Below are 17,333 nucleotides of genomic sequence, written 5' to 3'. Positions count from 1 at the left end.
TTTTAGCAGAATAAAATTCATGTGGGTTTTGTAAAAGACAGGGGGTCTGCCAGCCACATTATCACCCAGGACAGCGAGTTTGAAAAACTGTCCCTGAGCACCAGTTACCAGGGTTTTGTTTAGCTTTGTACATCCTGCAGCTAAGATAAATGGAGTGCTCATTGACATTCGCAGGATAAATAACAGTTGGTGACAAAATTTTCTGTAACGCCAGACAGACTTTCTGATAATTTCCACTATTTATGCTAGTCAGTGGCAATCTCACAGAGACACCAGCAACAAAAGGATTAGCTCTGAGTTGGGATGCTCTGATGCCCACTGATATTCAAAGAGTCAAAGTCTGATGCCAGTAAGATAAACATAGCTGAGAAATACCATAAATGGTTTTCTTCTCTCTTTCTGATGTCCTGCCACAATTTCTCTGAATGACCAGAGATCTTGGTTATAAACCTACCAGGAACAGTTGGACAGAATTATCACTTAAATACTCTCGACAGGAGGTGCCATCAGTTAGGTTGGATAAGCAAGTAATGCTTTTGGAAAACTCATGTACATAGGGAGCTATTATTTTGATCTGATCATTTTGTGTTCTCTTCCAGCAAACCTCCAGCAATTCAAGAGCTCGAATGCAGATCCTTGCCAATGACTGCACACAACACTAAAGTACAAAAGAGAAGTTGGGGTGCCTTCATCATCCCACCCTACCAATGAATGCCCAGAGCAGCTGAGCTATCAAGATTTATAACTACTTTGAAATTTCAACTAAAGGAAGAGGAATGAGCTACATGCTGTGCAAACTGTGTCTCTGCTTGTTCACCCTCAGTACACTCACTGTGTCAAGGCCGACTGTATCACAATTGGAAGAAAAAAATTCACAACTAGGTAAGGCCAATAGAATGGGATTAATTTGATAGTGTAAAGGAATGTAGATGGAGCTGATCTTCAGAGCTCTCCCAATGGATCAATGGGTAAATAGACTGTGGTATTATGCTAAGCCTTATAGACTAAGAAGGATCAATACAGCATTAAATCAGAATTAATTGGTTTTGGATCAAGAAATGCTCCTCTGCAGGCCACTAAACTGGATTCCGCACCTCCACCGGCTCCAGAGCCCTTGCTTTACCCATCACTGGCTCCTGTTGAACCTTTGTTGATTCTTGAACCTGTTTTTGCTCTTGACCAGCCTTCAGCTCGGAACCTTTAAGTTAATCCCAGCTGTTTAACTGTAATAGCCTCATTGAGAATTAGCATCTCATGTCGGGAGTGGGGAGGGAAGGGTGTTTAACCCTGGCAGTTGGTCTTATAAATTTGGGCAGTTGCAAGGGGCCAGCAACAGTTTTAGAGCTCAGGGTAGGGAGGGCAATTATCGTCTATGCACCTTCACTTGTGACCCCAGTCTAAACCTTTTTTGCTTTGCTTTCCTTAGCTCTCTGGCTCCTCTTCATTCATTAGCCATAAACATCTGTGGAATGGTCACTCAGCTGAGGCATTCGGAGCCGTTGTGGCCTATATGGTTAAACCATGATGGGAGTTGTTACTTCACGGCAGAGGACAAAGAGAGGAAACTCTGTCGTGTTCTCTGCTCATTATAAACTGCAGCACGGAAACAAGTCCTTCAGCCCTCCAAGTCCACCCAACTATCAACCACCCAATTACACTAATTCTATACTAAATCTACATTTTATTCTTCCACATTCTCTTCAATTTCCCCCAAATTCTACCACTCACATACGCACTTGTACACCAAGGGCAATTTATTGTAGCCAATTAACCTACCAACCCCAATCTTTGAGATGTGGAGGTAAACGGGAGCACCCGGAGGAATAACCCATGTGATTACAAGGAGAATGTGCATACTGCGCACACACACGCACAGCACTGGAGGTCAGGTTCAAACCCAGATTGCTGGAGCTGTGAGCAGCTGCTCTACTTGCTCCACCACTGTTCAGATTTACAGCGTGTGTAGGAGACAGCACCCAGAAAGAAAGAAGCAACAGAAATAAAACAAGCACTGTTTATTTTATTTCTCTTTATCCAGAAATTATCTTCCTTCCCACCTGTTTTTCTGTGTGCTGACTCCCCACTAGCACCCTGTCCAGTGGGCACCAGTCACATTTCAATAATTTGCCTAACTGGCTATTGTTCATGAACGATCCTGGACTGCTGGCCTATTTAACCATGAGCTGTGCCCTATTCTGTACTCACCTGACAGCTACACACATTCATTTCCAGCTGTAGTCATTGGATAGCAATCAGGAAATTGAATTCCCCTCCATGACCAATGAGCTGATTGTAGCAACACCACCTCCAATCTGACTTAAATAAACTAGCGCACATACACCAAGGATGCAACTTTCAGGAGTGAACATTATGGTGCTATTTAGGATTTGTACTTAGTTATCTACTTTTAACTTGCTGGTCTGTGTCAGCCACCAACAGCTTTAACAATGCATGTTCAGAGGCTCTTAAATTATTAAAACAAAATATGAATAAATACTTAAAGCATATTAATGGATACATTCTAAAAATATGAATGCTAAAAAAAACCTTGCTATCTGTGAAAACTGAACCTCATAGGTGAAATGGATTGGTTAGGAGACAGCCTAGTAGTTTCTAAGGTATGTGAGTTATAATATTTAAATGTCTTTCAGTGTGTCAAGGGTTAAAGGAGGTATCTAGGATGTGGTGCCGTTACAGAGAGATTTTTCTGCGTGAGATCTCATTAGGCTGGCTCACACGCTGCCCCCAAAGTCTCATCCCAGAGAGAGGCCTTTGTCCAGATAAATGTGCACTGTAATCTAGCCTGCCTTTGAGTGGTGGCCTATTTATTGTCCCTGGGAACTGTGTACATTTGTGTATAAAGAGCACCCGCTCAGGCTCAATTCTGTGTGTCACTCTATCCTTCAATATTCTGGGCTCTAATGTGAGGATGGTGGCCCCAGGCCAAATCCTATGAAGGAAAGGGGTGGCGAGAGGGAGGGGGAGGGGGAGGGAAAAGAAGTGAGCCTGCCACTCTGGAAAGGACAATCCAACTCCCCTCCCCACTGCTGTCTGTGGCACCAGAAACAGAAGCTGTCAGTTTATTATGAATGGAGTGAGCGTCTCACACATAGCAGCCTAGACGAGGCGTGGAGTTCACACGGCCTGCAAGCAACTCTGCTCTGCTCCTCTTGAATGGAGGGCGAAGGAGCTTGGCTAATTTTCAGGAATATTTAATTGTTGCAGACATAGAGGCAATTAAGGAATGCCTGTTTTAATGAATAGCAGGCTTTTGATTGCAGAAGGAGTATCTCTGTCTGTCTCTCCATCCTTCCTCACCTTTAGGTGCACTGTATGACTTGCTTTTGGAATTGTATAAAGTTCAATTTCTTTATTAGTGAAAGCTTTCACTGTACATTTTCTAGCTACTCTTTTTATTTTAAATGTTTGTTGCGAAAGGTGTCAGTAGGTAGTCTAGCCATTTTGTTATGCAGATTTCAATGGATTAAGCTAATTTATATTACTTGCTTCAATTGCACTTTGTGCCGTAATTGGTAAAAGCACTACCAAACTACATCTAATGATCAAATGTGCATGAAAAACATTTATGTTCTTTGTAGTCCATATAGAATTTGTCTATAAAATGTGCAATTTATCATTCTTGTACATCTCACCGACAACATTACTGTTTACAAGTACAATGGTCCCCTTGCCTATGGAATGTGCTCGGGAGTGACCAGCTGAGCATTTGGGTCCTCAGTTATTATTAGCAATGCATAATTCATTCTCCCAATGGAAAACAAAGTCCAGTTATAAATCCAGTTACTCAAGACTCACTGAGTAACAAACCTGCAGCAGTAAGAGGAGAAGTGCACTCCTGTGATATGGGACTTGTACCTGTGCATTTTGTAACTGGTATTGGATCCATGCTTACATCAATATTGACAATTTTTATAAAACTGATTCCATGTGCAAGACTGTCAATGTGGAAAAGCTGTAATTAACTTACACTATACCTCTACATATGTCAGCATGCAGGGTACATTACTAATTTACACCCATATCAGTATGGCAGAGTTGTGTATGAAAGAGAGTATTTAGAATTTATTTAGCATTTTTTTGTGATTGGAGGACACTGGGGGAAAAAAAACACCTAACAATAATAACAATTATGTAGAACCTGAGAGTTGCAAAGTACATTGCAGGTGCATTACCAAACAAAATTGACATCAAGGATTGGTGACTAAATGCTTTGTCAACAAGGTTGGTTTTAAAGAGGAGAGAGAGGTGGAGAGGCAGCAGGGGCTAAAGAGGAAACTTCAGAGACTGGGATCCAGGCAGCTGAAGGCTTGGTCACCAGTGGTAGGGTAATTAACCCAGAGGAAGTTACAGAGATAGGGGGACTGAGAGACCAATGTTACAGGTAACTGGGGTGAAGATAAGGTTTCAGTAACAGATGAGAAAAGGTGGGGCAGGAGTGACCAATGGCCAATGTTGATGGTGGAGCTTGGTCTTTGCAAGTACTTGCAATAATGAAGTACTTCTAAAGAAATGGGGCAATAGTGTTTCCAGTTGTAGGAAAGCACCACACACAAAGTGAGGATAGCAAGAGGCCATAAATATCAATACGACAATGACTAAATAATCTGTTTCTATTGATGCTTATTAAAGGCTATATGTTATCTGGATCCCAGGAAACCTCCATGTTCCACTTCAAAATAGTGCTAGGTATCCATCCATGACTTGATAACATAACCTTTTGACTTGGGGACATGAATCATGGCCAACACTTGTCCCATAAAATGGAATACAAAGCTGGTACTAGAACTGTACTCATGGCAATAATAACAACAGATCAGACACAAAATAATTGCATAAAGCAGTTCTTTGAAAGAATGAATGTTACTATTAACAATTAAAATCTATAATGTGATAAAACATTTCCATTAGAATGTAAAAAAACAGAGACAAAACCAGGAGATGGATCGACACAAATTGTGAGTGGGCTGAGGAGGTCAGTGGAAGGCCTTGTCTACCCAGGTGGTGTGTGAAGATTAAAAGTTGTTTACAGAGTGCAGTAGGAGGTAATGAGAGAATGGCCTAATTAATAATGCAACAATTATTCAGGAGCAACACAGAGTAAGATTCCAGGGGAAAAAGCAGCTCAAATTCCTTCTTTAACAAATGAAAAAGATTATTGTGGAATTAGCACCATTTTAGCTCTTGTCATTCTATGCCATCTAAAAGAGCCTATCTGGTGAATTAGGGTAAATACTCAGGCACTTCCTCGCTCTGCCTGATGTCCAAGAAAATTTTAAAGTAATGATCTTTTCAGATGTTGTGGGGTTTCCTTATGTTGTTTACTCAGCACTTATTTAATGCCAGTCTACTTCAGCTGAAAGGATAAACTCTTACTAGAATGTGGCATTTAGTGATACCAGATCTCAGATTTGACTCTGAACTGTGAAAGGCCATTTGACCAGTTTATTCCTGCACTCAATCAAAATACCCACTAGCCTGTTTTCAAGTAGACTAGATAGTTCAAGTTAATTGGAAAACCATAAAAACTTCACTAAATTAATGTACTGGGGATTGAACATGGGAATCATCTGGTCTGCACTTCTTAATGCTGTCAGCAAGATGCCCTATTGACCCAGCTGATCTTTAATCAGGATCCTCATAATCCAAGGTGGTCAATCAAGGCATAGGAACATTAAATAGATGCTAGATGAATATCACCAAGGGACAATGCAAGAACTTGGAAGGAGGGAGCCAGGAATGCAATCTGCCCCTCATTGTGACTAAATGGCATATCACTATGAAAGTGTAGATATATTTTACTGACTAAGTGCATGGGGGAGATATCCTCCCCAGCGATATCTTTTGCTTGTGGAAACTCAGAGGACTAAAAGGCAGGAATCATTTCTCCAAAATGAGCAAATATGCATTAAGTATCTATGGCACTTCAGCCACTAAATGCACATCCAGAAGAGGTGGGTCTGTATTTATAAGATAAGATGTCTTTATTAGTGACATGTACATCGAAACACACAGTGAAATGCATCTTTTGCGTAGAGTGTTCAGGGGGCAGCCCGCAAGTGTCGCCACGCTTCCGGCGTGAACATAGCATCCCACAACTTCCTAACGCGTATGTCTTTGGAATGTAGAATTTTGTTGCATTGGAGCAATGTGAAACATTAACGCTGGTGGTTCTGCATCTTTGGTGCACATGAGAAACAATAAATGAAGAGGTGTTATTTCATATTTGTTTATTTACTTGGTAGGAAAATATTTCTGAAATGAGTAACAACAGCTGCCACAAGAGCTCAAGTATAGTGTCACTGTATTCAATGCCTCATTGCAGATGTAAAACTTGACAGAGCAGATACCATCGTTGAGATGTGTATTTTTTCCTTTTTTTAAAAAAAAGGATGTCTGTTTAATAACTATCCTAAAAGAAACCTCGTGATGGCAGACACGAGAGACCACAGAGTTGGAGATTTAACCAATTTTATGATCACCAATGCATGATAGTGTTTTCTGCTACGTCTATATCCTGAGACAAGTATCCAGCAAGGGGTGCAATTTGAACACTGCTCTGCTTTCCACACTTGGTTTCTTTCTGATATTTGTCAATTTATTTCACCTTCTTCAACTCCACGTTCTTCCTTGAAGAAAGGATTAGAGCTTTTCCAGTTACCAATCTGAAATACAGCACCCTGTCCACATTGCTGTGGAATGGAAATTGGGAACTGTGAATCTGACACCCAAAACACCCTACACACTCGTGCTCTGTCTCTCTCTCTGCTCCTGATTAGGAAATGAACATTACAATAGAGATTTCGTCAGTCCAGCAAACCCGGCATTTCAAACCAAGTTCTATCTCTGCTGGGCAAGTTAAAAGGCATAAAGAGCAGGTTGCATTTTATTCATAATTTTAAATAGCAGGCTACATCTCTTTAACACAGCTGGAGATAAATGACATCTTAATAAGTTTCTTCATCTGTCATGGTTGGAAGATGAAATAGCTTTGTCTGCTTCCCAGCGTGGGACTCAATCTCTGTGAAGGAATAAGGGAATTCCAGGCCAGTGCCTATGGAGAAAGGCGGGCTGGCTTTGAGCCTTGTGTTTGTTGTTGCCATGCTCCCAGAGGGCAAGAATTAACACTTTGTGACCCAGAATTCGCATGTGTTTGCTGCCAGCTGGGACAGTAAGCAGGGTAAAGGCAACGGCACCTGATAGAGAAACTGAGACCAGTTATAACTTCTAATTTAAATTGGGGTACATGCAGTGGGCAAGCGTAATGCAGCAGCTTCTAACAGGAAACTGGAAGAGCGGTGCATTGAAAAATTGAGGAAGGAAATGGCATTTGAATCCATTTGGCAAAAGGCAATATCCTTGCAGGAAAAGATAAATAGTTGTGAAGATCAAGGATGTTCTCAAATTACAAGACTGGATATATTTATTACAAAAAATCTCTTCTTGCAATACATTAATATTATTTTTTTAAAACTTCTCTCTACTCCCTATAACGTTGACATCATGGTTAGAAGCTGCCTTTTATACTTTACCCATTTTAAATCTGTGACAGAGCGGCAGCAGGTCATATGACTCTAAAGGATATTACAGCATGGCCGAATTCAGTCCTCGTACTGAATTTGGTTATTTCTTCACAGAAATCAATGTGGAGCATATTGAGTATGTATAATGATAGATCTCACAATTTAAATACCAGGGTGCTAGGGCAAATGTTCACGGCTGTACCATTGGTGCAGCTGAGGGAAACTAACAAAAATAGAAGATGGAACATTGCGAGTATCTCTGGCTCATGAGTAGTTAATTTCACCCATTAAACCATTTAGTCTGTTTATCCAATCAACTTCATACTAAGAACTAAGATCGATCAACTCTAATGGTAAGATCCATCGTCTAATTTAATCCTGTTGCTTCCTTCTAATTCAAAGTTATGAATTCAATTACACACCAAAGATTTGAGTACAAAAAGCTAAACCGATACTCCCTTGCAGTATTAGGATGCGATATTAAACCAAGGAAAGTACACTCTCAGCTGAATATTAAAGATCCCATCATGCTATACAAGTACCTTTTTTCTTTTTCACCACAGAACATTGACAAAGGTGCTAAGTATTGCATAGGTGTAACTCGGTTGAGAGTAAAGGGGCTGTTATTCCTTCAATCGTTGTCCTATACTAGCAAACACATTGATCATAATATAGCTGAAAGTGGGATATTTTGTGGCATAAACCATTAGTTAGACTTTTCTCTCTACCCTTATCTCCAATAATTTTTGGGCTATAACTTGGTGGACATGTAAGATTATAATTATATAGGACAGCTGTTTCTCTGGGACTTTATCAGTAGTGGGACTAACACTTTAACCAATGAGGTTTAAGGATTGAGAATGTTGCAGAGAAATTGCAGAGCAGTGGGGCGTATAAGAATATGATATGGTACAGACAGAGAGTCAAATATTGGCTTGGAGAGTTAAAGGGGAAAAAAGTAAAATAATTTAAAAATGTTAAATTTGACATTTTTATACCTTTGTCAACAACTTACCACATGGCAGAGTGAAACTGAACAGATTCAATTAACAGATTAAATTAAATCTTCCTGAGCGTGGGAGGTTGGATTGGTATTATGTTGATAATTACCACAGTTTTAGTCAATAATTGGAATTGGTTTATTATTGTCACAGGTACTGAAGTACAGTGAAAAAACATTTGCATACAGTTTAATTAAGATGTAAATTCCAGCCCTAGCTTTCCATAGCTAGTTTAATAGGTAGTTAATATTTAAAGTTCTTGGTGATAATAGGGAAGCTAAAGGTGCTGTGCCATTTACAGGAAACATAATGCAGAGTGACATAAATTGACCAGGATATTCTGAAGATCTGCAAAATTCTTAATCCCTGAATTTGCTGGTTGATTTGCTTGATGATAAGGGTGTGCTTTACTTCTACCGTTTTATTTTACAACATTTTATCAGTGGGCAGAGGAAGCACTGAAGTCTAAGACTAAAGGCCTTCTTCATGTTTAACACCTTTTTTAAATGTGTGGTATTGTCAAAGCCACACCAGAAACTTAATTCACTAAACATCAGATTAAGTGCAAAAAACATAATACTTCTAGTGCTTAGTCTCCTTGTTGTACCTTGAAATGCTCTACCATGGTTGCCCGATATAAACCAAATCAATAAAACAAAAAGACTACACCCATCAATCAGTTACCATTAAATTTTTCTTTAAATCTTTTAACTCTGAAAGAAGGGGCTGTTTTTGTTGTTAGTTGTCAATTTTTGGCTCTGAGTGCACCTTAATGTGCCTGTTTTCCTATTATTTATTCTCAACAGTTGCTCTTTCCCTGCAGTTTGAGCTATCTGCTGTTTTGCACAGAATGTAACCGAGATGTGATTTCTGGTCACTTTGAAGCCACACCCTCAAGTATTCCACCCAAAGGCATTGACTTTAAGCTCTGTCAGAGGTTGACATGTTTGTCAATGGAGTTGTCAGGTTTCCCGGTGAGTGACCTTCTCTCCCCCCCACCCCCCAGCTCCTCCAAGGCACCTGCAGAGACTCAGCCTCTTGCTGCACCCCATCCTATAGAGTATTGTACTTCTGTCCTTGTCACTGTTGGGTTGTTGGCTAAGGTTGAAAGGTCATGCCTCAGCAAGCAGCAAATCATTCCTTCTTGTCTTCCCATGTCAGGTATTGGGTCGTGACCCTAGTGGAAGTCGGTGGTTGGGGGGTGGGGGTGGAGTGCTTGATGATGAGAAAGACCTTGATTTTCAACAAAAAAATCACTGCTGTATCACACACAGTTGAAGGGACTGATCTTTCTTTGACCACAGCCATGTATAAAATTTCCTTTGTATAGAATTATGTCAGGATGAATATCATGAACATTTTTTTTACAAAAAGCATTAAATATTAAAGCATAACTGTTGCAGGGTAAGACCATTCTACATGTTAACATCTCACTCACTGTGGAATATACATTTATGTATACTAGTGTGGGCATTGATATCTTTATGTAATCCATTCACTATTTGGTGAAGTCAGTTGGAAATTGGTTTCATTTAAACGAATGCCTATGCTGGCACAATTGAAGGAAGACACGTTGTGGCCAATTCCTTCCAAGTAAAACGAGAAGTTGTTAATAATAGTAAAGATACCATAGAACGTTACATAACACAAATGGGCCAATCAGACCTATTATATTTGTAAAATCACTGTTTAATATGGAATTCTCTACCCGAGGGCTGTGGAGAGTCAGTTGTTGAGTATACTTGAGATACTCAATAGATTTTTGGATAATAGGGGATTAGTGCATGAAAGTGGCACTGAGGTAAAATGAATGATGGTGCAGGCACAAGGGGCCAAACAGTCTACTCTTGCCTCTATTTCTTATTTTCTGATGCCTCTCTCTTGCTAGTTCACCATAATTTTCTTCAGCAAGGAGCTATATGATGCTCTTTAAAAAGAATTTATGGTCCCTACTTTAATTTGTGTTGACAACATTACAGATGTGTAAAGAAATATTTTGTAACAATTTTCTTATGCAATCATTTAAAATTTGTGCATACTTGTTACCACCTCATTAACTAGAGGCAGAACTTATTGCTGTTCACCTCATCATAAACATTCATGGCTTTGGAGACTCCCAATAATGCAGAAATCTTTACATGGAGAAAGGAGAGGGGAATACTTATTCTAAATGACTGATACTGGTGTCATAGGGTGAATGTATTGGTGTATTATTATAAGTCACCCCTTCTCAGTTCTGGTGACAGAGGATCTAACTCTTCAGTACTTTTTGGTATGCTGATAGTTCATTCCTATATAATTGTTGCTGAGACCAGTACAAAGGAAACTTGTTGATATTGCCACAGTATGAAACTATCTTCCCAGACCAAGTATAGTGGGAAAAACTTTCTATTCAGTTCTGCTGCTTTTTTTTCCTGCTTATTGTTTGAAATTAGCCAAATTAATGCAAAAAGATCAAGGGATTTCAAGTGTAAATTACACCTAGCATAGATCAAGTTTCCATGATCTTCTGTGTTGAATGTGGGGGGGGGGAAGAGATACATACTGGAAGTGAATCTAGCCCATACAACTAATCCCACCCTATGGCCATGTGAGCTTCGATTAATTGTGTCCATTTAAAGGCCTTTGAGGTGGCTCCAAAAAGATAAATGTTTTCTCTTTTACTTTGACTTTGTCAATATCTTCTTCCTTGGTTAATACAGCTGAAAGATACTTATTTAGTGCCTCTATTGTGAACTATTGTGTCCAAGTGTAGAACTCATTTCGGGTTCCTAATCAGTCCAGCTACTCCTCGTACCACCCATTTCATAACTTCATGTCAATGGAACATTTTTTCATTCCCATTAGGCTATTGGTCTACTATCATAATCTTTTGTTGCCCTTCTTAATTCAAATTTTACTTCCCCTGTTTATGTCTGGCCTGATTCTCACTTGCATTTTTGACCTGATTTCTGCCCTGACCCCTTTCCTCGCTTCATCTTCCTACATTCTTTTGTTATCCTTGGATCTTCAGCTTTGGTCACCTGTCACTTCCTCTTGGGAGGTTAAAAGACAATATTTAAAAGTTTATGGGAATTAAAAAAAATATTTAATATATTAAGCTAATAAATAATAATGAAGCTAATAAATGGTTCTGTGTAGCTTCGTTAAAATTTTATTTTAAAACACAGACAATTAACTAGGGAATTCCTTTTTTGTGTGATTTTAAACCTTTTTATTTGCTGAATTAATGGAACTGCACCAAGTTACCAGACCCAATTATAAATTTTAATTTAAAGACAAAGACAATTGCATTCTGCACTGTTGACTGATTGCGTGATCCATGGAATAAATTAAATCCTTGATTATGCAAATATATTTGAGTGGAGAATTGAAACAGGCCACCTTTCAGAAATACAGCATAATTTGTGCATATATTGGCAATTGCCGGCAAAGCGGAAGCGCGTGATCAGTGTTTTTTGGTCATGGATTTTTTTTAAAACTTGGCATAATATTATGAAATAAATGACCACAGCTACAATACTGTGACTAAAATTAAATCAGGCCAGTGTCGTCCTACAATTTTCTAACCAATCCCAGTTGAGAAAAGTCGAACCATCAGAGTAAAGCCCTGGACAGAGTTTAGTGCACCTTGAAGTGTTTGTTCTTTGAAGGTCATTGTTATCTGGAGTTTGCTGTGTCAGATTGATAAGGGGTTTGATTGTGTCCCAGGCCTGGTGTATTCACATTCAAATGACTCTTGTGGTTTCTGAATTTTAATTTTTGGCTGCAGCAAAGACCAACCAACCAAGCTGGCATTTACGCCTCTCACGAGTTTCCTCCAAAGTCTCCGATTTAACTCCATCAGAATAGTCCTTTGCTCCTTTTATTACACTTAATTTCTTCCTCCCTTTTAAATATATTTATATTATTTACACAAACACACGCTGTGGTACTAAGTCCCCTTCTCTTCACTCTTCTGCCTAAAGATGTTTCTTCTGAATGCTCTGATTTCCTTGATGACTATCTTGTTTTAATGGACTCCAGGTTTCTTCTGCACGATTGTAAAGACTCTTTAGGGTAGAATCTATGTTTAGTTGCTTGTAGTAACCGAGCTATATTGTAGTAGCTCCATGCTATACCCCACTTCTGAAGTTCCATTTCATTGAAGTTAATTGAACCAATTTTCACAAGCAGAATTAACAAGGAGATGCTATTGTGTTTTTATTGCTGATGACTGAAGATGAAATTTTCAGCTTCTACTTGAGCATAGCCTTTCATAATGGGGCGCACGGCAGCGTAGCGGTTAGTGCGACGCTATTACAGCGCCAGCGATCGGGTTCGATTCCCGTCTGTGTCTGTAAGGAGTGTGTACGTTCTCCTGTGTCTGTGTGGGTTTCCTCCAGGTGCTCCGGTTTCCTCCCATATTCCAAAGACGTACGGGTAGGTTAATTTGGGTTTAAAATGGGCGGTGTGGACTCGTTGGGCCGGAAGGGCCTATTACAACGCTGTAAGTAATATTATCTTGGCGTTTTTAAGTGAAAAGAGGTGCATCCTGCTCATCCATATGCGATAGGTACAATCTTACATTTCCATTACCATTCTTGTAAATATGTTTTTGTGCTCTTTCTGGTGCCCCTAGATCAAGTCTTTAATTTGGTATTGCACACAGTATTCCAAATATGGTTTAATAAATGTTCCAAACATTTATAATAATTGTTCTACCATTTAATTTTATCACTTTTGAAATAAACCCTTAATACTTGGTTTTTTCTATGGTCTTTTCTATGGCCTTATTAATCTATACTGTTACTTTTAATAATTTGTGCATTTGTATTCCAAGATCTCTTTGCTCCTCTGCCTATTTAGATTTCTGCCTTTCAACAAAAATGTGACTGACTTCATTTTTATTCTAAAGCCTACATCATTATTATAATTTGTGAATTGTGGTCCTAGTATTGATCCTAGCTGGTCTTCATTTTCTATATTTTGAAAGTTACCCCTCATTTTACTCTCCACTTTTAGTCTTGAATTCAGCTGGCTTTCCATCCACTGAGCCTTGCAAGCTCTTAGCCTATTCATTTACCTATATTTGATGCTTAATCTGAGACCTTCTGTAAACTTAAATAAATTACAACTGATATATTATCCCAGTCTATTTTCTATTATTTCTCCAAAGAAGTTGGCCAAGTGCAATTTTCCGTTCTGAAACTGCTGATTTTGACTTCTAGAATCCTTTCTGTTCTTTCCTTTTAATAGGAATTCCATTATTTTTCTTACCATCAATATGGAGTTGCTTTGTCAGTAGTTCTCTGGATGTATTCTATTTTTCATCCTAAATATAATCATAGATATCCACTCTGCTACTTTATCTGACTAATAATGAAATATTTGTAATAGTGTTTCTGCTAGTCTTTAGATTACAGACAATATGTGGATATAAACCATCTTTAGCGAGGGCTTATTCATTTGGAGTCTGATCGACTTAGATATTTGGTCATTTTATTTTCAATGTGATTATATAATTTATAATTCCTATTTGTTTGCTGTATCTGAATGTTAACTATCCGTAATTTGTGTACTAGGATGTCTGGGTCCCTCTGAAAACCAACACCGTTCAAAAAAAATATCCCTTTCTATCTTTACTAATGTGAATGATCTCACATTTTCCACAATTTACTCCATGGTCTCACCCACTCACTTACCTATCTATATACCCCAGAAACCCCTCTCCATCCTTCTCATAGCCCATGCTTCCACCCAGCTTTGTATCGCCAGCAAACTTGTAAATGTTACATTTAGTCTTGTTATCCAAATCACTGATGGAGGATGTGGAGAGCTGGGATTCCAGCATAAACGCCTGAGGTACTCCATTAGTCATAACCCAAAAATGACCTCTTTATTCCTGCACTGTTTTCTGTCCATTAACCAATCCTTAGTCCATGGCAGTATATGATACCTAATTCCCTGTGCTCTTATTTAATTTAATAATCTTTTGTGTGGCACCTTATCTGAAGACCTTAAAGTCCAAATACACCACCCCCTTACCTACTCTAGTTTCAACCTCAAAAAATCTTTAAACTGATTTATTAAACATTATCTTCCTTTCATAAATTCATGTTGACCTGCTTAATCCTATTATTATTTCCTAAGTGTTCTGTAACCACTTCCTTGACAATGGATTCCAGCAGTCAGGAACAAAGAAAGATTGCTTCATGTTCTCTCTTTCATGTGCTGTCACCTTTTGTAAAGTATACTTGTACTGTCTCCCACAGTATTGTTGGGCAGTGAAGCAGCAGAACCCCAGGACCATATCCTCCTAGACCTTCATGATGGGCTCAAACTGACATGTGGCACCAATCGAACCGAGAACATCAACTGGTACAAAGAGGATAAGCAGATCCTGCCCAGTGACAGAGTGCACATAGCGCGGAAGGTTCTAGAAATTGTAGAGACTACATACAATGACTCTGGCCTATACCTATGTGTGGTGCGTGGAACGGGCGAGATTCTAAAAAACTTCACGGTGACTATAGCAGGTATGAATCCATTAATTCTTTTAATCCTCCAAGTCCAAATAGTAACAAAGATTATTTTTTCATGTGACAAATGTGTTTCTGCTGCACAGAATTAACACCACATTATGCATATGATTCTGAGCATTGCACTTTATCACTACTACTTGTCCTATATATACTGGTTTTATTCAGGGAATGTTCCTAGCTCTTCCAATTCTCTGCATAGAAGGAAAACAATGAAAACAAGCATGAGGCCAAGGAGGTTTTGAGACTTCGTTAACAAAGCAAAATATGTGGAATATCATCACTAAATTGTTAACGGCTGAGATTTTCATGTCCTGAATCATAGAGATGCACATTTCCCCAGCAGCATAATAGAAATCCCAGGAAATATAATTAAAATTCATGTTACTTATTTTATCTGGGATAAAATAGTTGTCTTCTTTCTGTGTCAAGCCATCTATATTCACCCAATATTTTGGCGAAATTCAGCCATTCAGGTACAAAAGCACTCTCCTTGTGCAATTTGTTTGCCAATGTTTTTCAGCGGAGCTAAATCTTCAGATGCCTGTTCAGAACTCATGACTAACTATTGTCAATTTGTTCTATCTACAAAAATTATATAACCAGCTACTTAAACAGATGAAATTTTTAAAAATTGTGATTTTTTTCAGTCTTTTCTATAAGTCAACTGCATAATAATTTTAATAATTGGGGCAATTTGCACGTCACTATATATATATATATTTGTACCTGGAGGGTTAGAACAGCTTAAACAACTGTGCATTATTATATATGGAAATTGTTAATGGGTATAATGCACAAATTCAGACAGTTCAACTCAGACTTGCACGAAATAAGCCAAAGCTAGTACATTGTAAAAATCTAATGACCTATTTGGATATAAAGCATTATCTCCTATAATAAATCACCCCATTTATAAAGTGCATCCACGCATTAGTATGAGAGGATGGGATTTTGTGTTGTGATATGCAGTTCAATCGAACGGCACCTAGATTCTCACTTAAACTCTCACATAAGAAATAGGCACTTGGGGATGTTATAACAGGTTTCCGACTGCATCTTTCCTTCATCAACGTTTGTTACCAGAAGTGTGAAATATAATCCCCTCTGGTAACAAACTCCTTGTAGACCAGTGTAATTATATAATATAATGTAACAACTCCTCCTTTCCACAGTGTTTTCTGTAAAAATCTAGACAGGAGTAAGTTTCTGCTGTTTTCTGCAGGCTAAAGTCTAGCAGTCCTCACGAGGTTTGAGGTCAGCCTCAACCCTATGCATCCATAGTAACAGTGGTCTGCCACTGAGGTTGGCTACAGACCTGCGGCAAGCTGCTGAAAATATGGTGCTCTGTGCTCTGGTATGATCGGGCCAGGCATCCATTCGAGCAGTGTGACCAAAGAAGCACAGTCTCCTGACTCTGATCATTTTTAGTCACTGCCAGACAGGCTGACCATTGAATCTCAGCTTGGGTGATGCGTTCACTTAAGTGGATAGGGAGAATCCAATGTCGGCACCACTGGTGGTTTGCCTGCATGGAAACTCTGTCAATGACTATTTTGCCAAGACATCCAGCAGAATATCATCAATATACTGTATGTGTTGGAACTGTAACTTGCACATGAAATTTATCTTTTAATTTAAAAGTTAGATGGTAGATTTTTATCCCTTCAGCATTGTTGAAAGCTACTTGCCCCTGGTTCAGGTTGAATGGCTGCTTTTCAGCTGTCTTCATTTTGGTTTTTGCCCAGTTTATTTGTAAGCAAAATGAGGCGGCTTCATTTTGCATAACCTTCAGTGCAAGGAGTAATACTTCATACTGTGCTGAGTAAAGAATGAGATTCCAGTTTTTAAGGTTCAGCGCCCTATTCATTGATTGTTTCAGACTCTTTGTCTTCCGGAGATGATGATGAAGACGGTGGATCTGAAGATTCAGCTTCAGAAACCAGTGATGGTCACTCATTTCCTCAAAAAGGTCAGTGCTTTTGACCAGCCTTTCCTCTTTTTCTCTCACATACTCGCAACCAAACATGCATGCAGAAAAGTTTTTATATAATATTTTATTTTAGGAGGTTGGTATGGATAGCATGTCAGTTACAATGTACATTGGTGTATGACATGCAGTGTTGCCTGTACATAAAACATGGCCTTGAGGATAAAGCAATTTGGGCAGTGTTTGCACAAAACATGGATGTATATATCCCACAGCGTGAATGGTACTGTACTCAGTAATATGTTTCCTTAATGGCTACTTTTATTCTCATCTTTAATTC

The 17,333-nt window shown here is 38.9% G+C and overlaps 1 protein-coding gene across 2 annotated transcripts in view; it reads left to right on the top strand.

The window, feature by feature from the left end:
- The window catches only part of LOC127569110 (fibroblast growth factor receptor 4-like), a 133,203-nt gene that overhangs the window by 89,293 nt on the left and 26,577 nt on the right, over positions 1–17,333 (top strand). For both annotated transcript variants that reach the window (XM_052013461.1, XM_052013460.1), the window contains 3 exons: positions 600–882; positions 14,797–15,060; positions 16,946–17,035. In XM_052013461.1, the coding sequence (XP_051869421.1) occupies positions 777–882; positions 14,797–15,060; positions 16,946–17,035 (460 nt within the window). In that variant the 5' untranslated portion in view covers positions 600–776. The remainder of the gene's footprint in view (positions 1–599; positions 883–14,796; positions 15,061–16,945; positions 17,036–17,333) is intronic.

This window comes from Pristis pectinata, chromosome 4 (assembly GCF_009764475.1).
Source record: "Pristis pectinata isolate sPriPec2 chromosome 4, sPriPec2.1.pri, whole genome shotgun sequence".
Classification (NCBI taxonomy): Eukaryota; Metazoa; Chordata; class Chondrichthyes; order Rhinopristiformes; family Pristidae; genus Pristis; species Pristis pectinata.
The sequence above is the reverse complement of the archived record's forward strand: the minus strand, read 5'-3'. Positions and strand labels throughout refer to the sequence as shown.